Here is a 26,230-nt window from a genome sequence, read left to right on the forward strand (position 1 = left end):
ATAAATTAGTTTCACTGAAACAAGATTTATCATTTAAACAAGACAGAAAGGTCCAATTTTAGCAAGACAAAAGTTTTGTCGCCTATACATAAATTGAACAAATTTACTGCAAATACTAAAATAGTCAGCAAATTAAATAGTGGTGCTGTGAGATTCAAATGTAATATCTTGTATGACTTCCTAAGCTTGAAGGACTGCATCCATGCGGTTTGGCAAGGATTCATACAATGTATTGATCATCAGGAATAGCTAGGAAAGCAGTCTGGCATGCCTCCCAGAGTTCATCAATATTCTTTGGTTTGGTCTTCCATGCTTCCTCTTCATCTACCCCCATATGCTCAATGATGTTCATGTCTGGTGACTGGGCCGGCCAATCCTGGAGCATCTTGATCTTCTTTGCCTTGAGGAACTTTGAAGTGGAGATGGAAGTATGCAATGGAGCACCATCCTGCTGGAGAATTTGGCCTCTTTTATGGTTGGGAATTAAAAGGTAGCTAAGATTTCTGGTATTTGAGACTATTGATGTGCCTTCCACCCTGCAGATCTCCGCACACCCCCATACTGGATGTAACCCCAGACCATGATTTTTCCGCCACCAAACTTCACTGTTTTCTGGGTGAATCTGGATTCATGTGGGCTCCAGTAGGTGTCCTGCAATATTTGCGGCAACTGTGGTGTAATTCAACAGAAGATTCACTGAAAAATCCACTTTCTTACTTCTCCAGCGTCCATCCTTTGCAGGCTGTGGCCTTGGCAAATGCCACACAGTTTTTCAATTGTCTTTTGTTAGTGCTGCTTCTGGGCACTGATTCAACCATGGAGGCCATTTCAAGACAGCATCCGACAAACTGTTCAGGTTGACACAGGGACTTCAGGTGACCAGGTCTCGTGGAGCTCTGCTGCAGTGGAAAATGGGCTGGCCTTGGATTTTCAAACGTTCCCTCTCGAGCAGTTGTCTTGCGGGGTCTGCCTGACCTGGGCTTGTCAAAAACATCACCAGTGTCTTCAAATGTTTTTTTAAGCCTCTGTACTTGACGCTGAGACACATTGAAGGTGTCACATCAGCAGTGGATCTGGTCTTCAGCCTCTTGATAATCAAAACTCAGGGTGAATCTTAGGCATGTTTGCAGAGGTCTAGTTGCAGTGAAGGTCTAGTGTACTGGGGTTGTTTTTATACACACCTGAGACCTAATTGATCCATTATTAGTCACAGGTGAAGCTCATATGACAAGGCGACAACACTTATGTCTTTGCAAAAATTGACTCAATGGGCTTTACCAAGCTGTGAATATTAGAATACTTTTTGACAGTTTTGTTTTGCACTGAAACATTATTACAAAAGCTGTTGGGATTAAAATGAGCAATTTCTTGTAAATAAATCTTGATTAGAAATATATTTCAGCGGCACTTCAGGTCAATTTGTACACAAGCGACAAGACTTTTGTCAGGGACTGTAAAGATCTATTCAATTTGCATAGTTTTATTTTGCACCTCAATGTGTAGTGCCCGATTGTGTGTGTGTGTGTGTGTGTGTGTGTGTGTGTGTGTGTGTGTGTGTGTTCACCTCATCCTCCTCGCAGGTCTTAGCAGCCAGGAAGAAGCAGGCAATAGCTATGCAGCGCAGGTATTTTGGACGGGCCTGACGACAAATATTCCCATCAATCATTAAATCAATAAAATATTTATAGTTACTTTTACAGCAGTTTGCTGAAAGGAAACAAGAAGAAGAAGAAGACAACAAAGATTGTGATTTTGATTAATAATTATTTTGTTTTGTGTTGAACTTCTCTTTAATGTCCTTTAATGACCACATAGGTGTTTTAATTTATGTTGCCTGGACCTTTTCTCATGTGGCTATGTACAAACTAGGGATTATAGAGACCTCTTTCCCAGCAGGCATTTTAACATGCAGTGGGGAACATTAAAAAGGTCAGGTAGAGACGGAGATCCAACATACTAATGGAGCTAAAGTTTGTTTAATTTCTACAGCTAGCTAAAGCTGATAAAGTCTACACAACATCCTTAATTTCGCCAACTAGAAATGAACAGCCTGCCGATGCTTCCCTGTGTCTGAAATCAATCAAACTCATAGTTTTAAAAATAAGTACACATTTTTAGTAGTACATCACAGCGTTGCAGTACTCAAGACCGTTCTTGGTCTCTAGACCGGTCTCAATTAGAGATGTTCCGATACAGATACCAGTATGGCCTCCAATACTGCCTAAAACGCTGGTATCGGGAAGTATTGGAGTTTATGCACCAATCCGATATTACGTAATAAAGAAAAAGAAGGAAAATCTACGTTAAAGTAGTTTCTGTTCTTTTCTGTTCTGACTAGATAAAAAAAGAAAGTTCTGTGGCGTTCATTGTTTGTGTATGTTTCACAAAGAGTTTAACCTGAGGGAGACAATAAAGATGTCTTGGTATCAAATAAATAGGACTCTGGATTTTATTTCAAGACCGGTCAAGACCACAACTGTCTTTTTGATTATTTTATCAAGGCATTTCTCAGGATAAACTTAAGGAAATAAACAAGGTGAATAGAGAAGAATCTTAATTTGTTTTCTGTGGGTGTAAATTTATGGAAATGTGGACCTTTTAGACCAATTTGAGAAGTGCTTTTGGTTAGCATTTTCCGCATTTTATCGTGATAAGCATTGTGGGACTGGCAATGGTTTGGTCTTGACTCGGTCTCGCCCTGCCTTGATCTTGGTCTTGACTCGGTCTCGCCGTGCCTTGGTCTTGACTCAGTCTCACCCTGCCTTGATCTTGGTCTTGACTCGGTCTCGCCCTGCCTTGGTGTTGACTCAGTCTCACCCTGCCTTTATCTCTGTCTTGACTTGGTCTCACCCTGCCTTGGTATTGGTGATGACTCTGTTTAGGTGGTGTTGACTACAACAATGGTACATCAGTTTACCATTGTTTTCACTGTAAACTGCATATGGGCAGCAAAACAGTTACTGAATAATGGTTTAGAACATCAATATCCAGTTTGACACCACTGATTATTAATAATTCCTACAACACTACTATTTAAAACATGAATCAGCATTTTTGTACTAGACTGAGGAAGGATAAGGAAGGAGTCTATTCTCTACTGGAACATGTGGGACATCTGTTCTGACTTGAGGGACAGGACATTCAGAACTGACGCTTCCTCTTTCTGTGTAAATGCAAACTGTCAGCTATAACAAAAGCCTTGTCATCATAGTTGTACGGCAGTGGTAAACAAAGACAGAGCTATCAAGAACCTCCCACTGATCCACAGACAATATTTCACCAAACTCCCTCCCAACATTAGGTCTAGCGCGAGGGGTTTTGTTTTCCTTTTGTTTGTTTTCAGATGTTAAGCTTGCAGAGCTTTTAACTACCACCACAACTAAACTGCTTGACTTAAAAAAAATCTTATTTCAAAAGGCAGAAATTTACAATTTCACAATAAAGTGTCTATAATAATTACGTTGACACGGATGCCTCTTGGGGTGGGCAATGTGGTTAAAAGCCTTTATCACGGTTTATGTAATTTATTGTTACGCAGAATATTTCAAAGAAAAAAAAAGGCATTTAAAAGAATGCACCGTAAAAAATAAGCAGGTCCTTCTAAAATTGACCAGTGCCCACTACTGTCCTTTAGGCAGCTGACCCGTTTCATCAATCAATTAAAAAAGCAACTCCACTTAATATGCTAACACTCACATCAACATCTGTATTAAAGTAAAACTGGTGGTATCAATTTACCTTGATGGAAGCAAGGAAGCGGTCCAGGATGCTAACAGCTAACACTAGGGTCTCCGGGTACAGCTGCAGTCTGCTGTGGAGCTCTGTCAGCCAGCGTACCGCCTCATCTCGCTGGGCAGGGGTGATGTCTATATCCTACAACAAAAAACAAGGTTAACTACAATATCAACAGCCTCATCAAGCTAGATGTTTGGGATGTTTGTACAGACTGATACACTTGTTCTTGTCCATGTTTACTAATGAGGACAACAAAAAATCATCCTTCTTTACCCTTCTTCATAAATAAACTTAGTTTTCAGGTGATTTGCCAAACCCATTCCCTCAAATTTTTGTTTCATTTTCACAAATTTTAGGACCCACTTACTATGTAGATGTAAAGGGCTCATTCTAAGCTAACACAAATGAAAACATAAATATGAACATTATATTCCATTTCTACCATAAATCCCATTAAATCCTAAAGACTGGTCCTTTTATACAAGTGAAACAATTTCTCAACAAAGATAGGAGAAAACAAACAAAGGGGCCCTGAGTCTTGAGGTGCTTCTCGTTAAGACAGCTCAATTTCAGGGCAAAACTTGACCTAGTTTCAACTAAAGGGCCAAACAGGGTTAGATAGTACTTAACTGACTCCCCTAGTTTTGAATCATTAGTAAAGCCTTTGTGACTGACATACTTCCCTAAAAGAACAGCATATTTCCAAACCAGCTCAACAGACAAAACCTGACCCAAAGCATTCTAGGAATTCCATTTGTTAATCATCTGACAGGTTATGTCTATTCATTGGAAAAATAATGCTGTACAAGTTAAGTTTATGAAAGTATGAAAAAATGTTTCTGAAACCGATATAGACATAGACTATATAGATATCAGTGTTTCCAGCATATAGACTAATTTGTGGTGGTGCACCCCACAATAAATACCAGCCGCCACACATTGCGTTTCGTTATTTTGCATTCCCGCTATTTGCATTTCCTTTCCCTGCTCTCCTCCGTCTCTCAGTCACTCTACACTAGAAGATGACACGACAATTGTTGCTCCCCTCCCATCCCAAGCTGACCAAAATACTCAATACTCCAACACTAATGCCCCTCTCTATTTACCCCCTGGGGCATGTTTTTTTTTATTCCAACGTATTTGAGTCTGGAGAGAGACTGGATTAGTTTCTTACCTTCTATCCGTTGTCTCCTCTTTTGCTGATTTGCATCTCAGCAACTCACTTGGCAATGGCATGAGTGTTCTGTTCATTAATTTAAAAAAGTTACGCACTAAAGCTTTAATTAGATACTTCCTGATTTAAATCACAATTGTGCTCATTTTAGACTGCCTGCTTATACTTACACAGCATTTAATGTCCGCTTTTTTTGTTTACTTCCCAAAAGTAAGGTATGGATGTATTGTTTTGGCATCGGTGCTGAAACTCAGCTATTGGCACTGGCCTACTTAACAGCTAGTTTTAGCAGCTTGTTTGGTTGCTGCTACGACAGGCATTAACAACCATCTGGCCACAAATCAGGGCAGCTACCTCCACAATGAATGCTTTGAACATGGCCAAATCGGATTCAATGTTCTCAACGTCTTGTAAAGATTTTGCATGGCCCTAAGAATGTATGGCCATAAGCCAGAATCCCACACCAGGTAATCTAACTCGAAACCAGGTCATGTACATCTTCCTCTCTTTCCCTGAGTGTCCAAGACATACAGCCACGGATGTGATAATACTGAGTAATGGGGGTGGTTTGTTGTGGACAGTACAAAACTAGTACAGTAGTCAAGGAACAAACTCAAACTCTGATAATGCAGGCAACACTGTTGTCATAAATAGACAGATGCAAGTGGTTTGCGTCAGTCAGATTATCAGAATTACTGTTCGCAGATCATAAACATTGTCTATGGTGCAGACATATAGGTCATAATTCATCAACAATATACTTGGAAGCCGGCTGGGCTTTAACTCTCAAGCTTAGTGATTCTGGCTACACTCAAATATAAAACTAGACAACAAAAGAGCAACAGGAAGTTGATTGCGTTGGCCAGATTAAACTGGGAGAGACATAACGTGCTGCAGTGACTCAGCAGCAGTAGATCTGGATTAACAGTCAAAGATTACCCTTATGCTAATTCCATTTAGGCTAATTTGAATAGCTACAGCTTTAGATCAGCGATAAATATGGAAACAAAGAGCAGGTAGCCACAATAGTGTCACATGCAGAAACAGAATAGCGAAGGGGAAAAAATAAAGTACATAGTGGACACAAATGTCAGAGGAGTTAAAACAACATGACTGAAGAAAGTAAAGAAAGCCAATTACCGCACAAACCAGTGTCAACATTTAACAAAGTTTGGTCATAAATCAGTCTTGTGATGACAAACTTTCACAGCTTATGCTTTCAGAAAAAAATATTTTTTTATTTCAGGATATTCAATATTTTTCTATTGGTGTTACTGCAGAACTGCAAGTTTCTCATGTGCAGATTAGTGACAAGGGAAACATTGTTGTATATCACATTAGCTCAGTTAGCATGATAAGCTTGATTGGATGAGGCTGCAATCACTACATTTGATGTTGGGAGAGCAACTGCAACAAGTCCTACACAGGAAATTACCAAAGACGTACTAATGCACGGTAGCTGTAGCATACATGGATAACTTCCTTATTGTCTACTACTGCAGACCACACTAACGCAAGATTGTGCGCTTTTTATTTTTATTTCTTTGGAATTTCTCTGGACCAATCAGGATTTCAATCCGTGTTTTGATAACCAAAATTATGACAAAATTGTCACAACACAGATGTGACAAAATAAAAAGTTACAAAAAACTGACAACTATGGAAAAATGTGTAACAATTTAAGTTCATCTCATGTTCATCTCATCTCAATAATGTAGATTAAAGGACGTGGGGTTCAGTCAAAATGTCACTTAATGAAAAGCGAGCTCTAAAAGGTTTTGCCAGAAACTCAGATAACTGGCTTCTCTACTGTATAACTAACAGCTACACTGTAACTTATTCCATATGTATGGTGGAGACATAGTGTCTTTACTCAGAGAACCAAGGTTACAATGTAACCAAGCGTTTTCTGGCAGTAGTTGAAAACAGTTGTTTTGTCCTTGAATTTCTCATTGTACAGCAGATCTAGAGAAATAAAGCTTATTTTACTATTGTTTCACATTGATTACATTCTAAAGCACAAAGAAACTACCATCAAACACTCAGATGATTTTTGTGAAGACAAAACAGACAAATAAATAAGGAAGTAGCAACTCTAGTATCTATTTATGACCATTATAGGATGAATGGAGAACATTTCTCTTTGTTTAATATCATTAAAAGTAAAGTTAGGTTTTGCTGTCCATTTACCAACTCATTTTAACTTTCTTAAGAGAAAGAGTGTGGTCTGCGCGAGGCAGGGCCACATTGAACTGCACGCTGCACACAGAACATGGATGTATTAAGAGAATAACACAGACAGGCTGAGAGAGAGAGAGAGAGAGAGAGAGAGAGAGAGAGAGAGAGAGAGAGAGGCTGTAATCTAACGTTCTAACGCTGGGTTTTACAGGCAGATTTTTTCTTCTGCTATCACTCTGCAAAAGAATCTTCAATGCTAATTTGAAGGCTACTGCTCTCCACTTGTCTACTGATATTGCGAGACACTTTCTACCTCAACGAGAAACCACACAAAGTCTGGTCACACCTCTACTAAGAACTAAAACTAAGTTACATATTACTAAGACAACAAACTTGGCTGAGTTTGTTTGTTTTTTAAACTGGTCAAAAGAATTTGAGTCAAAATAACTGATACCTTGAAATAATAAAAAACAGCTAAACAAATCTGAAATGATGTAATGAAAAATAGGCATGTGATATCCTGTGGGGGTGCACCTGTAAACTGGAAGAGACTACCTAAGGGCATGGTGAAACAAAACATTTGTGATAGTTTGAGGATGTGTCTTGAAACGTGGAAACTAGGTGGGACCAGCTGAGTCTGGTGATGGTGGATGTGACGAAACAAAACATTTGCATCAGTGGATTCTTTGCTCAGTGACTCACTGTGTTTCTGATACATGCTTTATGATAACATATTTTTAAAAGGATAGCTCAGTCCAGTTCTTGATTGGGATTGGCTGAGCCGCTTTAGAAACCGTTGGAAAATAATCTATAAACTGCATCATAATTTCAGAATTACTTCGACAATTAGTCTGCAAGCATTTTCTAAATTATTAAATCAAAAACAAAGAAAACTGGAATTTACCACTGAAATGATTAGTTGATTAACCCTACCAGTTCCATTGTTTATGATGTTGTATTCTAGCTGCTCAACCTTTACGCGGAAAGACGGGTTTGACAAAGTAAGATGCTTTTTACTGGTTTTGAATCTGCTGTAAGCCCATAGTTACAGTTAGTCGTTAGTACATAGTTACATAATTACAAGTATGTAATGACCTGGGAATTCTAATAAATGCATTGTTGTACATTTAAAAAAAAATGTATCATTCATATTAAGATCACAAACTATTTCAGCTACTGAAAACAATTGGTTGTGACAGCAGATCATATACAGAAACTACTAAAGAGTGTTAAAGAGAGTGAAAGTTGTTATCTTGGGAAAAACTTATGAGACTGCTGCTTCAGTCAAACAGTATAGATGCAGCTATTCCACAGCAGAATCATTGGCCCACGCCAACATTGTCAATGTTGAGATGTATTTCGTCAGTGCATTAGTTAATGAATGGTGGCATCCAGAGGTAAATCCTCACCTGTGAGGAGGGCTTCTTTGGCACATAGACCTTCCACATCTTAGTTTCCCTAGAAGCGGCCTTTTCCAGAAGAAAAGACAGCTTCTGGCGTCCCCAGGGTTCGAAGAACTTCATTCTTTCCCCTGGTTAAGCCTACCTCCCCACTGGATACAGCTACCTGCAAATCAGCAAATCAGGACATCACATATTTTAACTCTCCCAGCTTGATTTGTACTTAAACAAACAATGCCTAATAAAGCATTGGGGATAAAGAAAAGAAAGAGGTGTGAACATGGACATTATTTACTTAAGGTTAGCTATTAATAGCAATTTGGTTCCCAATCTCTTTGGCTTGAGACCACTGAAAATGAAGTGACATCTTGTAGCTCTAGTTAACAAGTTGTAACTAGCTAGCCACAAATTAACTTTTCCCTCTCCAACTAATTTTTTTAAAGGTCTGAGTAGATAAAATGACTCAGTAATGCACAAGAAGCAAGCAAATGGAGCAAAGTATGGGTGGGCAATATGACCATATACTGTGTGTGATGATATACATTTTCAACTATCAGAGGTCTTGTGTATACTGTAACCACTATCACTTTAATATCTCTGAGTGTGTTGGGGTCGTAATATTACAAATCCATAAGCAGGGCTACTTTCTAGCCATGTTGGATTATAATATCATTTTTGAGCCAATGTTATGAAGTTCCTTGATTGCCTGGTGTGTTTAATTTAGATTAATTTAAACCAGACATTTTGGACTATTTAAACAATTAACGATTACCAATAGATTCTCCAGAAAATGTATTTCATCAAGATATATTTCATACTCGGACATAAAATTAAATATGGTATACTAGGATAAAGGAAAAGTATCAACATATCTCATCATCAGCATGAAAATGTATCCATATAATATAGTTTAGGACAAATCCATTTTTCCTATGCTGTTAACAACGTAACAAGCAAAGCTGACTGACATTCTCAAAAGGAAAGCTTTTGATCATGTTTGTTTTTTAGAGTATTGAAGATGCTCAATGGTGTGTAACATTATCCCCTCATTTAACGGTTCACAATTGGTTCAAGAAGACCCCCCAAAAACGTAACGTTAAGTTACTCACAGAAACAAACTTTTAGACTTCGAATAATAAGTTATGCTCGTTATGCTTTAGCTACATATCTGTGTTTTGCTGAACGACAATAAAACGAATCTTAAAAAGTCACCGTAGAAAGTGTAATAGGGTGAAAGAAGACACCGCCCGTAACGATACTTTTTGTTTTGTCGGGAACTACCTTGAACCTCCTCAGAGAAGACCCACTTTTTTGGAAACCACCAGGCTTTTTGAAGCAGGTGCATTATCGTCACCTAGAGTTTTCTTCCATAATCATGAATGCAACTATTTCCTGGAATGGAGCTAGTCGCTGGCAAATGACGTGACATTGCGCACAAATTCGTTATTTCAAATACATTTTGAAATGGTTTGCTAGTACTCTCAAATTGTGTTATGTAAATAAGTTGGAGCGCGTTTAAGGCAACGACTACGCTAACTATACAATACAGGGCCATTTAAATGGCTGACTCCAACCCAGTAAGTAGACGCAGCCTCCAAGCCTTACCTCCCCTGCAAAGCGGAGAAAACCACAGTTGGATTTCATCCGGTCCACTCAATTCAAGGATAAATATAGGGGTGAAATCGTGGACCCGTTCTTCGGTTTAGTCGTCCATATTTGCGTCCATAGTGCTACGTGGTGGGGAAAAGGGGTTACAAAAATACAAAAATAAAAGAACGGAATATAGACGGATCGTCTACTTCCGAGGAAGGGGCTCGCTGGGGGAAGAGAGGAGGAATGAGGCTCCGCCCACCTACAGGCATTACTGGAGGCCTAGGATGGCGAAGGAATATCCCGCCCTACTCAGACTACGCTGCCTTTCTCTGACTCTGATTGGCTCACTCCTCATGTCTGTCTATGGGTTAACCCTAACCAGTGATGGTTCAGGATCTTAGCCCAACAAACTAAGGCAACGAGTAACTAGCCAATCAGAGGCAGAGTAGGCGGGACATTCCTTTGCCATCCTAAGAAAATGCAAATTCGCCAACGAAAACAACCATCTGTGGAATATTCCCATTATATTAATTTTAGTTCATATGAACATATTATTATTATATATTCTATATGGGGGCTACTTTAAAAATTTATACTTTACTAACGAAATATATGACTAATTTATTTTTTATAGCACATCATTTCAAGTAATTTTGCTTATCAAAATGCATTTGCAACCCCCCACCCAAAGGAATCCACAGCTACCGCACAACCACAGTTGTCATCTTTAATGTACTATGGAACTTCCATTTGTGTCCTGAACAAAGTCATTATTCTTATCATCATACATTAGGCATAATCATAAACCTGAGAAATTACAATTGTTTTCAGTTTACTTTGGAATGTAGACACAGTTGAGACAGATCTCAGTTGGTCACCGGGCATTTAATTCAGAGAACAGTGAGCACCAATTGTAATACACAGCATCCTTTGTGGGAGCAAGTAGCATTTGTCCAAGGAATGACAGTGTGGTAATAAAAAACAACAACAACCATAGCCTATTTCTGTGTCTTTCATCAATTTTCTGTTGGCCAACTTAACCAAATTTATGATAGTTTGCAAAATGTGATGTTTATTTGTCTGTAACTAACTGTGATCTATGGTTCTAACTCATGGATCTATAGGGTTGGAGAAAGAAGTTTAGTTCCTGTTGTGAAGATCTGTTGGGGGTGGCAGTAGCTCAGTCCGTAGGGAGCTTGGCTGGGATCCAGAGGGTCGTTGGTTCAAGTCCCCATACTGACTAAAGTATGGTGCCAGACTGGTAGCTTTTGAGCTGCCAGTTCATCTCCTGGCACTGCCAAGGTGCCATTGTTAAGGCACCGAATCCCCAACTGCTCAGAGTGCCTTTCCTCAATCTGACATCTCTCCATTAGTGCATGTAGAGGTCCTGAGCATGTGTGATTCAGGCCTGTTTGTTATAGTTTGCCCTTGTGGGATTAATAACGTTTTTTGTTTTTTTTAAAGGTTTCTTTCTATATGTTAAATGCCAGACTTGACCTGATTAACAACTTTTTGGAGGTTGGGTTTGTGTTAAGTAGTGAAATGCCAATTGATTGGATCAATCTGACTGCAGAATACAAGCCTACATACAGAACAGAAATACATTATTTACAGAACATTGTTTTTAACTTTTTAAAACATTCCTAGGGGGAACTTTTTTGCCACAAACACAACAGACCTTCTAATTTAAGAAATAATTTTACTTTGAGTGGTTATGACAACAAAAATGAAGGTTAGTAGAATTAGGCTAGGCTTATATATGAGACTACATGTAGGTGATAATGACTATCAATGCAGATTGATTGTCTATTTTTTTTTCACTTATTTTGTCTTCTGTTGTGAAGCACTTTGTGAAGTCTGCGTTGAAAGTTGCTATATAAATAAATGTAGGCTATTGGGCATTTACTCACTTTTATATTTCCCATATTATGACTATATCTGTTACCCTATGTTTTTAGCACTGCAACAAGCTCTAACATACTAAACCGTTTTCAACATAAACATTATGATGTTATGTTATATTGTGTATGACCTTTTATAATAAAGTTCGTGGAAAACAGTTGATAAAAAAAACAGTCAAAAGGCACTACCTGAGACGGTTAATCTTTGGCACTTTAACTGTCTATGTTGGCACCATATGCATGTAGGTCTATGGTTAGCACTACGTAATGCCTAGATTTGTGTCAGGAGGACTGTACATCCATAAGCCAATCACAGTATCCCATTTTGGGCGGACAATTTGAACGCACCAAACTGCGGCTTGCTGATTGGCTAAGGAGAAAATCAATAAGAGAGGGATTGTCTCATTCAATAGAGCCTATCTATTGCAATATTTCGATTCCAGTGGTATTTATCAGTGGTTTAAAGATTTATTATCGATCTCAAGTAAAAACCTCTTGACGATAATGTTAGAAATAAAGTAAAAACATACCAAAATAGTAAGTGTAGGCTATAGTTTATACCGTTAAGCCCAAAAGGAGGTGCCTTTGATTGGTTTCTGCCATGTGACGTCGGAATGTGGGCGTGAGCGTTATGAACATCAACAAAAGACAGAACAAGAGAAAGGAGAGAGAAGACAAGAAGAAGAGGACTAAGGTTATAGGTTACATCAGAAGACAACAGATATGTGGATTTAACTTGCAATAACAGGTAAAGTAAAACTTTAAGATATATATTACATAATACCATTATGACAGCCTACGCAAACTACATTTTTCGCTTCTGCGGACTTTTTTACTCGAAAGAGACGGATGAAAACGGATGAAAGTGAACGGTCGACAATGGGACTTCCATTATTTACTTTAATGTTAGCTATAATATTAATTAAGAAAAGCTTATGATTGTTGAATATTAATTACGTCTGTTTTTCTGCGAACATTTTCCCATCGCAAAATTTTAACAGAACTCGTATAGAACGTTTGAAATGGTATTGAATATTTTCTATTTGCAATCTCTGTAAAGGAAATAGGGGCATTTATAGTGAGTGTTTTTCTTTTTCTTTAGGGGTTTAAACATAAAATAACTATTAAACATTCGTTTTCAAGTACAATTTCCTTCCAAATATATTTTTTTCTTCTGGTCTGTTATTGTTGGTATCCCCTGGATCCGACTCCGAGCTTTTTTAACACGACTATATTCACAAAGATAAACCACCACAACACACATTTTGGTCGGTTTAGTACATTTATGCCAGCTGTAATGTATAAAAAAATAATTTCTGATAATGGTGTTGAACAATATAGTTTTGTAGACCTTTATTTCACGAACGAAAAAAGCAGCCCCTCCCCCGCTCCTACCAGAAAGGATTTAAAACGCTAACGTTAGCTAGCTAGCTGCTGCTGGTTAACGTTAGCTTCCTCGGTTATCATCAAGTAAAAGGATAAAACTAAGGATTTCCAGCAGCGTGGATACTGTTTTTGTGTGTTTTAGATTGTTATGTAACAGAGTGAACCTTGGGAAAGCAGTTGTTTTTAGGTCAGGGAACATAGAAGGCGACTACCAGAGGAAATCTGACACCGAAGCCCAGCTGAGGGAAGTGGGCTGGGCTTTGAGCTGTGACCCTTGTTAGGACTGAGAGCAAAAGAAGGCCAATACAACACATATCACAAAAGATAAACACAGTTTTTGGTCTGTTTTCAACAAACATGGATAAATATGGCAACGTCCATATTTGTCCAGTTGTCCAGGTATTAGATTAAAAAAAAATCTTGTTTGTTTCCCTTTCTCATTTCCTTTTATTTTTATCTATTTTTTTAAAACACACTTTTCTAATATGCTGTTGTGTTCTAAAGCAGTCTCCATTTCTTGTTCATTAATTATGTTGGTACATGCCATTCTACTAATTTTTCTGAATTTCTTGATATTTTTTGGGGGATTGCATTTGTATTTTGGACTGGCCAGAGAACACATGAATATTACTGAACCTGTGTGCTTTCCTGTTTTGCAGTGAAAACACAAGATCACTTCATCCAGTGCCAGACGAGACATGGACGCCTTCAAACTGATGAAGGAACTGAGGGTGAATTATGAGCAGGAGGCTCATTATCTCCCTAAAGAGACAGGGCTGAACCTCATTGAGTCCACAACTGAGGTGAGCACATTTTATATTTTTGTTTATCATTAACTCACAGTGGTCATTAAATCTTCTTCTGAACATTTCCCACAATTGGAAGTTCAATGACACATGCCAGCCATGTCCCAAGTCTGAGCTGCTTTTACACTATGACTAGATGACTAGCAGGCTTCTTTAATATTATTCTGCCAACAATCATCAGCGTGGGCCGATAAACCAGGTTAATCAACAGCATATCTTTTGTTTTCCAGGATGACAATCGGATCTCGGCCAAGTGCAGAGATGCCAAAGTGGAGGATCTGTGGAGTCTGACCAGCTTCTTCGGTTACAGCACGCAGACCTTTGTCCTGGCTGTTAACCTGTTGGACAGATTCCTGGCCATGATTAGGGTATGGAAAGCTCACACCTGTCACGACCAGACATCGGACACTTTGTCTTTTGTTTTTAACAGGGTCTGGCGACACATTTTGGCTGCTTATGTGATTTGTAAAAGCCTGAAGCCTCTCGATTGTGTTACTTGCTGATGGTAAAACATTTTTTGAACAAGGATATTGTTTACAAATTTGGTTAAAGGATTCAGCTTTAAATTATAAAATTCACGAGTGGATGATTTATAAAAAACAAATAATTCATATTAATAATCACTTCCTTAATCCATTCTTTACTGAATAATAAAGAAATGGTCAATATAGCTGGGTTCAGCTCAGTGATGTGAAATTCTTACTCAGTCATTTTCAAACAGCTTCTTCCTCATGTGTCATCCGCCTCAGATCCAGCCGAAGCACCTGTCCTGCGTCAGCGTCAGCTGCCTCCACATGGCGGCCAAAGTGACGGAGGAGGAGTGCAACCTGGCGCCCGCTGATGATCTCATCCGCATTGGACAGTGCAGGTTCACTGTGTCCGACCTCTGCCGCATGGAGAAGATTGTTGCAGAGAAGCTCGACTTCAAGTCCAAAGCCATCACTGCCTTAACGTTTCTGCACTTGTACCACCAGATCACACTTTCCCACTCCACAGACAGGTGAGACCACCATATACAGGGAATCAAGTTTAAGTTAATATCCTGTAAAGTTCCTGCTGGTTGTTCTCCAAATAATCAGGTTTTAGATGTATTTGTTTAAGTTGATTTACTAACACAATCTTCTTGTAGAGACTTGAAAGAGGCTGCAGATGCATAAGCCATCAAAGTCAACATATTGTTTCTTCTGCATCTGCTACAAACAGCCTTGGTTGAAGCACGTTCAGAATTTGTTTCACATCTCCTGTATGTCAACATAAAATGCCAGAGTTCAGATTGGCGCGTGAACGCAAAGATTTTCCCATAATTTGATTGGCAGAGCTTCTTCACACCACTGCTTGTTTGTGACAGCAGTTCCACTTGATGTAGGGCAGCAATTATCTGTCAGCGTCTGACTGAAGTGCACTGATAAGATTTGTTGTCGGCTGCTACTGATAACACCACCTTGCACTTGCGTGACCCAATAGTACACCACTGACCTAAAAACACACCTGAATCTGACTCTGTGTATGAACAGAAAGGAGAAACTGAGCCTGGAGAAGCTGGAAGCTCAACTTAAAGCCTGCCTGTGCCGGATCTCCTTCTCTAAAGCAAAGGTAGGAATTCACAGCAGAGTCAAAGGTCAGACAGCACTACAGTAGCTCAGCAGTCATGGGGCGCTGTTAGTTTGACAACACTGAGACTGTGGTAAAATATTAAACTCTTTCTGTGGTTTGTCCATTCAGCCGTCCGTCCTAGCCTTGTCTCTCCTGAGGCAGGAGATTGAAGGCATTCAGTCGGAGGACATGTTGGAAATAGCCTATCACATCCAGAGACACCTAAAGGTAAACACGCATGACTTTATCACATAACAACTCATCAAGGAAGGGACAGTAAAATCTAATATAATGGGGCGGGAAAGTTTGGGGACAACAACACTCACAACAGCAGCTTGAAAATAATTCACTTTAGAGGAAATGAGTCTAAAGGTAAAAAGTAAAACTAACTGCTGGTATTGGCTCAAAATTCCCTGAATAAGCTACAAACAGTAAACATACTGTTAAGTAACTAGGTTATTTTAAATGCAGCAATGTCAGTCAGGTAATAGGGCAGAGGGTTAAACAGCTAAACTGAACTGCTCTGGGTTTGGTTTCAGATTACCGACGGCGAGCTGCTGCTATGGAGTGAGCGTGTGGCTCGGTGTCTGTCGGATTATGCCTCCCCTGAATGCAGCAAACCCAATCACAAGAAGCTGCAGTGGATCGTGTCGCGACGGACTGCCCAGAACCTGCACAGCTACCGCGTCGTCCCCGAGTTGCCCACCATTCCAGAGGGCTGCTGGGATGAGAGTGAAAGGTCAGAGCCCCAAACACACCTCCCCAGGCATCATTTACAGACAGGCGTCCACAGGCAGCTCTGTGTTGCTGGAGACGCTGCAGTTCACCTGCAGACCATGCACTGCCCCTCGTCCACTAGCACCATGGCTTACAAATCAAGCACTTTATTTCAATGGCTACTTTTCAGCTTTGTTTTTACTAAATTATTTAAATGTGTTGACAAAGGGCATTTTACATTTCGGTATCGGCACTAAAAAAAAATCCATATTGGTTGATCCCTTCTACAGTGGATTGCGTTAGAATATCAGACTCAAATGATGACAGCTCACAGCTGGTAGAATTCTGACAACAATAACAGGCATATAAAATAACAAGTAGTCAAACACACCTTGCGTGACACACACACAACACTGAAACACTGAAAAGGCTGTGTACTAATACTTATGTAATCCAGTCAGTATGTTATTTATGTAAGGTTGGACTTGGATCAGCTGGAACTGGAAACTTAAATTTTATTCATTTTTTTAAAACAAGGACTTTACTAAGACTGACTAGCAGGTTTAAATGATTGTTTTTCACTTTGTTTATGTGTGCCGTCACACTCCTGTGAGGCAACCAGCTGTGCAGCAACACACAAGTTTCTGATGTGTTGTAACAACACGTCACACACCGAGACCGGCCCCTCGGCCTGGGCTTGTCAGGGCCTCTCATATCTCGTAGCACTGCACAAAAGGGTGTGTGCAAGTCACTGGTCACGTACTACAGACACAGATGTTTCCAATACGTCACATGAGTCAGAGGGCCTCACCTTGTCTAACATGGAACTTCAGGGTGTTTAAAAAGAAGGAACTGAAAGATGGAGCCATTTCCCAGCTGATTTTTGTAAACAGTGAGCAGTAACCCACAGAGCAGCTCAGTTAAACTAAAATCACAAACCTGCTGATCATAAAATGTTTTTCAATCTTTTTTATGTGAAATTCCACATATGATCTTTCAACAGAACGGTCACCTGAGTCAGACTTTAACTCACAAGTTAAAACATAAGATCAGATAAAAGATGGCAGCAGATGGTCTGCTTGAAATTTAAATAGTTTCTTCACTCATAATCAAACTGTCATGTTCCAGTGTGACATAAATGTTAATGTTCTTAAGGGGAAAAGTGATGCTTATTTTTTACAATTAGTTAATCCACATTTCCTTAAAGCTATAGTGCGTAGTTTTTTGTCCACATGATACAACCCTTCTGTGACACACTCCCCGCCCGTTGAGAAACTTTTGAAAACCTCTGACACAAAATCCAGACTTCCTCCTCTTTATGTACTTGTGTATACTGACAGCATATCCCTCTGTGTCTCTACAGTGAGGACTCATGTGAGGACATGATGAGTTCCGGTGAGGAGTCTCTCAGCAGCTCCCTGGGCAGCGACGCTGAAGGGCCCTTCTTTCCTCTGCACCTCCGCCGCCAAAAACAACGCCAACCCCTCCACGCCTGACACCTCCCTGTGCTTTGCTGCTTGCCCCCTTTCTAACTTCTTTACCTGAAGTCTTTAATTTATTTAATAATCTCCGGTGCTGGTGGAGAATCGCACAACTGGCAGCTGAGCAGTCCGGACTCTTCCTGGTAGATTTGCTAGATTTTAGTTAGTGGATGTGTTGGTGCATGTTAAGGTGTCACATTCCAGGGTGCAACATTTATGTGTAGTTAGATACACTTTGGTCGATGTGATGCAGTGTCTGGTCTTTAAGGTGCTGAGCTACAATGAGACACTGCACTCCAATTCTCAGTTCATACCAGAAAAGGTTCATGTTCTCGACAACATAATTTGCCAAAACATGGTATTTATTTTATAGATTTTTTTTGTGTGACTGTTATTAATCTAAGACTTCTTTTATTAAGGTTAAAGAGGTGTGATCTTGATGTACAGAAGCTGAGAGCGGCTGTGGTCAGTGGTCAAAACTTGTTCAAGTTGTAAAAGACCTCACTTAAGGTAAAGAAATAAGTTATTCTGAGATAAAGACACATGTCCTAATCAGCACTAAATTGTCTTTTACTGGATAACAGGGTTTAAAAAGCTAAATTTGAGCATAGTTTGTCATTTGAGATTATTACTTTGTGAGCATGTCTGCTCTCATCTTCTGTAGTCAAGTTTAATTTGCACAATTTTTTTTTTATCTCACTTGATGTGTCAGAAATTGTTCATAGTTGTTTAGAGCTCGATGTGTTTAGTCAGTCCTGGATGTCACAGCGGGGTGACGTGCCTTGCTCAAAGGCAGCAGGGGGAGAGATCTGAATCAGTTCTTCAGATTTAAACCCTGCTGACAGACACCACAGGGTGTTCTGAATTTCTTTTGTATTTCGATGTATACTGCTTGTATTTTTTTTGAGTGTATGTTGGTGGATGTGTGTAAGAATGCCCCTAGTTTAAATTTAGTTTTTTATTTCTTTAGGATGAAGCTTAAACAAGTTTGGTGTTTGAAACTGTTAAGTGAGAATGCTGTATGAAACAAAATAATGTTGACAGTATAAAATTTTCAAAAATGTAAAAAAAACATGTAAAACTGTAAATGATGTACAAAAATATGTTAATAGTTCTTTGTAGATATTAAGTTATTTATTTTCTTTTTGTCACTTGTACTGAAAAAAGTCAAAATCTTATAAAAAATATTTTTTATCTGTTCTGTCTTTCTCTTCCATCGTGTCTGAAAGCAACCAGCTGTTTGGATTCATTTTCTAAATACAAGATAAAAGTGTAAACTTAATGGACCAGATAAGGTAGCTTAGATTTATTACAGATTTATGTAAAGGTTGATGTTGCTCTCTCGCAGGGTGTCTTACGGTTTAAATCCTCCAGCAGATATTTATATGTAAAGGTAAATAGGTTTACATGGTTTCATGTTCAAAAAAACATTTTTCCTTGTATGGCACATTGCTGCAGATCCTGTTTTCCTGTGTTAAGGTCTCTGTTTAGCTACAGAGTGAGACATCTCACTTCTATACTATCTTTGATGGGATCCCATCAGCTAGATAACTTTCTCCAGCTTTGGTCAGTCCAAGGCAGGATTAGCTGGGAGACTTGTTCTAAAGGAGGGGCACTTGTGGAATACCTGCAGAACAGGGACATGGAAGTAGTTCTTTTGGAGATAATGGTCAACTAGTGGGTGTTGTAGCAGTGTTTTGCCATTGAGAACGAGCTAGCATGGTAGCGCTAGCATGCTACGGTTAGCCATCTCAGCTAGTGACATAGAAAGCCGTTCAGATTTTAAACAGCTCACTTAGAGACTGAAAGCAGAGGACATTTAGATATTACACATAAAAAAAAAACTATTTTTTTATATTTAAAAAAATTTGATCAATTATGTCACAACATTTACATATTAAACCAAGTTAAGTAGTCCTACATTGGCCTTATACTAGGCTATGTTGTATTTTGGGAAAAAAATGTGAGACTGTTTTTAATTTTTTTTAAATTAAAACCTTTGGGAGAAATTCACAAAACCTTAAAAAAAAATTCATTCATGTGACCCTTTGTCTTTGAGAAGATACTTTATCATGTCCTTTTGGTTTGTAATGACTACCCAAAACTAAGTGGTTTTATTCAAATCTGTTCTGTTAAAAGAAGCAGATGTAGAAAGGTTTCGTAAAAATCATTTATCACAAAGTGTACTTTCATTTACCAAAGAAAAATCAAATGATAAAGAAAAGTCAAACAATGCACTTTCAGGATTTCTAGTTGAACAAAACACACAGTTGTAATTATTACCAGATAGATGCTGATTTAGGCAAATCAAGAAGTCCCAGCATGTAATATTTGTAACACCTTTGTCTAATTTTAGTTCTTTTCAGCTTTTATATTCTCTTAAACAGGCCGGGGCCTCCAGTCAGTTTCTCTTTTACCTACTTCCTTCTGTTAGAGTGTGCGCGCGCACACCCACACACGCACACCCACACCCACTCGCCCACACACACACGCAAGTCCTACCAAATTAGTTGCAGTCAGTTTTCTTCAGCCAGTCTGCAGACGTCTTCAACAATGTGATGGATCCTTTTCCATCATCCGTTCAATTTATGCTCTTCCGTTAGATCCATTTAGATACAGTTCATTTATGTTCAATCCCTGTGAATAATACCATACCATTATGAATCCATATTTACAAATCCTGAGGCAGCTGAAGACGTTAGAAATCCCAAAAAACATTCCTTTTAAATTTGAGGGACCGGTGAGTCTAGCCCCTTGTTTTTGTTTTGGTGAGTTATTAGAAGAAAACTTGTATTCCAAACAATTCAGTCCCCCTTCGTGTGATGGACAGACTAACCAATGAATCAAAATCCCATTCGAGACTTCTTCTTCTTGGGCTGTGACGCCTGCGACAGCCCCATCCGACCCTGTGAACTCTGGGAGAGGAACTGAGACTGGGAGAAACCCGACCAGACGGTGGTGTCCTGGGACAGATCCATTCTGAGGCTTCTCTGAGGGCCAGACTGGGAGCCACGAAGCTGAGAGGAGGACAAGGCCATGGGTCGAGGTGGGTGGTGCACGGGGCTCCTCTCTTCCAGGAAATAACTGCCATGCTGCGAGGGCTCATCCTAGAAAAAAATAAAACTGACGTGGTCAAGCTGTTGAATCACTACGGCTGGCTGTGCCATCCTCAATGTGCACATACAGCCTCCATATTTAAAGGCTGTCCAGTAAATTTAACAGTGTTTAAAAAGTGAATTACTGCAGTCTGCACTTTTGTTTGTGTAATTTGTTACCAACTTTCATATTAATGTTTACACTAGGCCTATTTGTCAATGCTTTGTTGTCATGGTAATTATTAGGATGTTTGCATGTTTTACAAAGCTGGGCGCTCAACAAAAAAGTCATTGTGATTGAAGAAGTTTATAAATAAATATTTCATTCATATAAATTCATGCATCACCTAATTTCATCATAACATACAGGCTAAGCCTATGGGAAAGAACAGTTTGTGTGCCGTTTGTGTAATATTATTAGATTATTTACCAAAAAATAAGAATGTGCAGTTACACTACTGCCCTGCGAAGCTGTCATGTTCACTACACAGTAGAAAACTCAACTAATAGACAGAGACTGGAGCAACAACTTTTGTATTTTAAGATCATTAACATTGGTTGATTGAAACCCTTGTTGTGAAGAAAATCACCAACAGGTGTTTTCTGTATTTAACGACAAATCCAGACTCAACTTCTTGTCTAAGCTTGGCCTGATAAGCAGACTGAGTTTACATTTTTTTTCACTGCACTCGTTCAGCATGCTATTGTGTTCACCTTTGCCGATGTCACGCTAGGAGGACAAATCCCAGACAAATCAGATTGAGTTACTTATCCATCCTGATAAAGCCTGAGTGTGAAACCTTTGTCTCCCCAATCTATGGTGAGAGTAATTACACGTGCACTGCTTGTGTAATTACACATGCACAAGAAAAGCAGTGGGAATTATGGTGCGTTTCATTCACCACTTTGTAAAAAAATACCAAGATAGATAGAGAGCGCACACACACACACACACACACACACACACACACACACACACACACACACCACACACACACACACACACACACACACACACACACACACACACACACACACACACACACACACACACACACACACACAACAGATTTCTTAAATTGTTAGTGGCAAACCAACATGACACATGTCTGAACAGAACACCTTCCTCCTACCTGTGGTGCAAACAGAGAACTGAGGTAGTCCTCAGCAGGACGTTTGTTGCTCCTCTGATTGGCCAGTGTGGAGTCAGGTTTTGGAGTCTGAGACAGGGGAAGGATGTGGGAGCTGCTGGGAGTCTGCTGGTCAGATTGTTTACCTTTAACACTTTGAGGTGTGGTGGTCAGTGTGTAATCTGGCGTGTCAGTCTGCACGGTGGAGGGTGGTGAGGCCCTTGGCACCCGGCACTCCAAAGAGCCCTCCGACTGGGACACCTTACTTTCAGTGTCTGACCACGCCCCCTGGCTCGTTGCAGAGGACCAGCCCGTTGAATCAGAAAAATCGCCCAGTTCTGACTGGTAGCTGATGGACGAAGTGAAGCTCCCAGACAACTCCAGGCGTCGGCCGGTAGCTCTTTTTGCTTCCTTCTCTCTCCTCCTTTTCTTCTTCAGAGCCTCCACCTTCTTCTCCCTGTTCAGCCCCAGCTGATCTTCCCACCAAGCCCGCCATGCCTCCTCCCCCTGCCAGGAGAGGGTCAGACGTTGGCTGATTTGATCTCTCCAGACTTCTATATCCACCTGGTCTGGCACCATAACCACATCTGGAGCCTCAAGGGAGGCAGAGACAGCACTGTGAACCAGCAGCGAGCGTTTGGACATGCACGCCCTCAGATCACGCCTCAGGTTCTGTACAGGCTTCGCTTTTGTTGAATATCTCTGTGCCTCACCTCTCTCGTCTTCAGATGGGTGGAGGAGGCCTCCAGTTTTGACTGTGAAGTGCTGTAGGCAGCGTGGACGGGGCTTTTTATCACGACTCTTACGCATCAGTTTTTGGAGCCAGTGTTTCCACGTGACAAGAGCACTGTCACTGAGCTTTACTGGAACATGGCAATCAGAGGGACCAATGTGACCCAAACTGCTGGGTTCCACAGTATTATCAGCCGTATTTTTACCCACCGTTCCATCTTTCACACCTACTTCCAATCCACACACTTGATCCAGCTCTGGATCATTGTTGACGAGGACCTGCAGCCCAAGCTGCTTTAGGTATTGACCTTTCCCTCCAGAGTCTGAGTCCTCAGAGGAAAAGTAAGAGTTCAGCACTCGTTGTTCCTTCTCTGGTGTTTCAGCCACAAACCTCTGCACAGTTGGACCCTGAGTTGGTCCGATTACACCCTCATCGCTCGATGTGTCTGATATAACCATCTGAGAATGTGGTAGAAGCTGTTTGTCTGGTTCTCTCCCTGAAGTTGTGGCTTCTTTTAGAGTAGGTTGTGGCAGCAGATCCTCATCTGCTGCTGGAGGTCGACAGGTGTCAGGCTGCTCAGGCTCCAGGATCTGATAGAAAATATCTCCCGCCTCCGTCAGCTGTAGGATACAGATACACTCCTCACCACCGGCCTCACTTCTGCCTCTCTTCTGAATACAGGTCAAACCTGATAATATAACAAAACACAGAGGTTTAGCCACATAATCTTTGTATGATTATTTTTTTTTAAAGTAAGAATTGGGAGTATATACGTCAACTGTACAAAGAATCTGTTGTATCTTGTCATGTAACAAGCTAGTCACCACTTTGTTGACGGTGGAGTTATAACAGTGCTCAAACCTAGGCAACACCACTATGTGCACAGTATTTAGGGTGCTGCGTGCAGTCAATGCTCCGAGCAGTTGTTGGTTGGTTTGTTGATGGATAAAAAAAACAGAACAGAAAAAGCAAATACGTCTGAGGTATATTAGAAAAGAATGTCTTTATGAGAGAATTTTCCGCAAAAGAGCACACACACACACACACACACACACACACACACACACACACACACACACACACCCACACACACACACACACACACACACACACACACACACACACACACACACACACACACACACACACACACACACACACACACACCACACACACCACACACACACACCACACACACACACACACACACACACACCTGCAGCAGGTGAGGACAATCTGCTGGTAGCGATGTCCAGGCGATGAGGGATCTGGATAGGAAGGTGTTTCAGACTGTCTCTGGGTCTGAGCAGTGCCCGAGGAGGACCGTGAGTGGAACAGGCCTCCGCTCTGCCTCCTGAACATACATACACACAGAGGAAGTTTTATACAGATGTTTGGTGCAGAACCTTGACACTCTTGACTTGACTGTCAACTAACCCGAGTACTGCAGCAGTGTGATTTCCTGAGAGCTGTGGGACCCCAGCAGGACCTTGGTGGTCTTAGCCCCACCCACCTCTGAGCCAGAGGAAGTGGAGCCACGGACAGCATGACAAAACATCGGTGGGGACTGCATCATGTGATCCCACTTGAGCATGGGCATGCAGGGGAAACGCTCATCCATGATGTAGGCTGAGAACTGACAGAGAGAGAGGTGCAGTCAGAGAGAGGAATTTAAAAAAATACTTCCAGAATCTAGAAAAAAAAAGGTCAGACTACTAAAATAAATACTTTATTGATCCCCAAGGGGAAGTTACATTTGATAGTTGGTGAGTCACTGGTAAAGGGATCATCCGATTCAATCAAATCGGAAATCAGGAACACTGTTCACTCATGCTAATATTCGCTGATGAGAAAATATTTTCCTACATAAGGGAAAACTTTGACCTGCTGGTGGTATTAGAGGAAATGTATTATAGGACAGAGGATAATTCATCCTCTGGAGACCACAAATGGCTACTGAATCTCATGGCAAGATATTGCAGTCGGGACCAAAGTGGTGAACTCAAAAATATTACCATCCATAAGGACATTACATAAAAAAGAGCTACATTTAAATGGATGAACATTCTGGAAGTGCATTTGATAAAATCCACCCCATAACTGCAAACCCTCAAAAACATTAGCAGGAACAAGTATACATTTTGTCTTTATGATTTGCCTTTACCCAATTAGTCATTATATAGCCATATCTGTTGATTATTTATCAAAAATCTAATTGTGAAGATATATAGTTAAAGCACCAATTGTCAACCCTACAATATGTCCATATATCAACATCTTGGGGTGGGGGAAAAAATGGATACAGCATAGTATTGCTGTATCGCAATATTTTACTGGCAATACTGTATCGATACAAAGGCATTGTCATTATCAATCTTTTATTATATATGTGTTGGTCAGTTTGTCTGGTCGACAATCCCATTTTGCAGTGATATTAACAAACAGAGAAATGTATATTTTTAGATAAAACAGTTGACAAAGTTTCCTTTTGGGGACATCTTTTGAAATTGGAAAAAAGGTTATAAATTGCAATATGTCAGAATATTGCAATTTGTTTAAAATCGCAATAATATTGTATCGTGGCTTAAGTGTCATAATGGCATTTGGTCTAGAATATTGTGATATCTGATTTTCTCCATATCACCCAGCCCTACTTCTAGTCCAGTCAGTTTGTTCCTGTGGCTTGTGCAAAAGTGCGCCAACATATTGTGCAGTACAGGGTATGAAGTGAAAAGCAAGGACCCTTTTGCGATTGCGCCCTATTGGTTTTTAACGTACACGATGCAAACAGCATAATGCGAGTGTTCTTTTCCTGATGAAAAAAAACTATTTTAGGACCATCCCACAACTAACCATTGCTGTTCTTTTCTACTGCAGCAATCATATTGTAGAAATGCTTTACATTAAATCCTATTGAATTACATTAATTGAGTTTTTTTATGTTAATATGCAATTCAACACCATGTCTAATCTATAAATGAAGTTTGCAAGACAATGTTTTTATTCAAGGGCTACTAATAATGAAACATACAGTATATACTGTAACTTGAGTGAAAGTTTATTTCTTATTTATTTTTTAAACTTTTATGATTGTATTATTATTATTATTATTATTATTATTATTATTATGTTAACACGCTCAGTCAAAACCTTATGTTGCAAATTGCGTACATGATTTAACAGACAGGATAATAAATTGCATTCAGTATGGTTTATAGTAGGGATGTCCCGATCCCGATCTTGAGATCGGATCGGCCCGATCTTTTCCTATTTTCCCGTGTTCGGAGCTCGGCTACATTACCTGACTA

General features: G+C 40.0%; 3 protein-coding genes and 1 long non-coding RNA gene across 7 annotated transcripts in view; 2 read left to right on the forward strand and 2 right to left on the reverse strand.

Annotated features, from left to right (window-relative positions):
* ccni (cyclin I) overlaps positions 1-10,354 on the reverse strand; it is a 28,973-nt gene extending 18,619 nt beyond the window's left edge. The window contains exons 1-4 of the mRNA XM_032540004.1: positions 10,093-10,354; positions 8,497-8,653; positions 3,739-3,873; positions 1,565-1,639 (exon numbers count right to left, since the gene is read on the reverse strand). Coding sequence (XP_032395895.1) covers positions 1,565-1,639; positions 3,739-3,873; positions 8,497-8,610 — 324 coding nt within the window. The 5' untranslated portion in view covers positions 8,611-8,653; positions 10,093-10,354. The remainder of the gene's footprint in view (positions 1-1,564; positions 1,640-3,738; positions 3,874-8,496; positions 8,654-10,092) is intronic.
* The window catches only part of taf1c (TATA-box binding protein associated factor, RNA polymerase I subunit C), a 31,295-nt gene continuing 11,619 nt past the window's right edge, over positions 6,555-26,230 (reverse strand). Inside the window, exons 12-17 of one of the 3 annotated variants that reach the window (XR_004335689.1) lie at positions 24,360-24,558; positions 24,139-24,276; positions 22,193-23,610; positions 20,031-21,071; positions 15,375-15,377; positions 6,555-6,566 (exon numbers count right to left, since the gene is read on the reverse strand). Coding sequence is in view for 2 of the 3 variants with exons in the window: in XM_032540001.1 (XP_032395892.1) it covers positions 20,808-21,071; positions 22,193-23,610; positions 24,139-24,276; positions 24,360-24,558 (2,019 nt within the window). In the remaining variant the exon portion in view is untranslated. Of the gene's footprint in view, positions 6,567-15,374; positions 15,378-19,999; positions 21,072-22,192; positions 23,611-24,138; positions 24,277-24,359; positions 24,559-26,230 lie in introns of those variants that run through there. The other 2 variants (XM_032540002.1, XM_032540001.1) reach the window with 2 other exon arrangements.
* Positions 10,707-11,055, forward strand: LOC116704478 (uncharacterized). The gene is made up of 2 exons (XR_004335691.1): positions 10,707-10,797; positions 10,874-11,055. It is a non-coding gene; the product is annotated as an uncharacterized LOC116704478 (long non-coding RNA).
* On the forward strand, positions 12,565-19,158 carry ccng2 (cyclin G2). Of its 2 annotated transcripts, none has more exons than XM_032540007.1 (8): positions 12,565-12,729; positions 14,027-14,170; positions 14,404-14,541; positions 14,923-15,173; positions 15,688-15,766; positions 15,896-15,994; positions 16,306-16,505; positions 17,847-19,158. In XM_032540007.1, exons 2-8 carry the CDS (start codon positions 14,066-14,068, stop codon positions 17,977-17,979), a joined length of 1,005 nt encoding a protein of 334 aa, XP_032395898.1. In that variant the 5' UTR covers positions 12,565-12,729; positions 14,027-14,065; the 3' UTR covers positions 17,980-19,158. The 2 variants fall into 2 exon arrangements, with proteins under 2 accessions (XP_032395898.1, XP_032395897.1); XM_032540006.1 differs by having other exon boundaries at positions 12,620-12,737; positions 14,016-14,170.

Source organism: Etheostoma spectabile, chromosome 16 (genome assembly GCF_008692095.1).
Source record: "Etheostoma spectabile isolate EspeVRDwgs_2016 chromosome 16, UIUC_Espe_1.0, whole genome shotgun sequence".
NCBI lineage: Eukaryota > Metazoa > Chordata > Actinopteri > Perciformes > Percidae > Etheostoma > Etheostoma spectabile.

Excerpts from the sequence above, each read along its gene's own strand:
- ccng2 (XM_032540007.1), top strand. The coding sequence starts at position 14,066 with ATGGACGCCTTCAAACTGATGAAGGAACTGAGGGTGAATTATGAGCAG. Across the intron at positions 15,995-16,305 it reads ACATCCAGAGACACCTAAAG|ATTACCGACGGCGAGCTGCT; the intron begins GTAAACACGCAT and ends GTTTGGTTTCAG. Across the intron at positions 16,506-17,846 it reads TGCTGGGATGAGAGTGAAAG|TGAGGACTCATGTGAGGACA; the intron begins GTCAGAGCCCCA and ends GTGTCTCTACAG.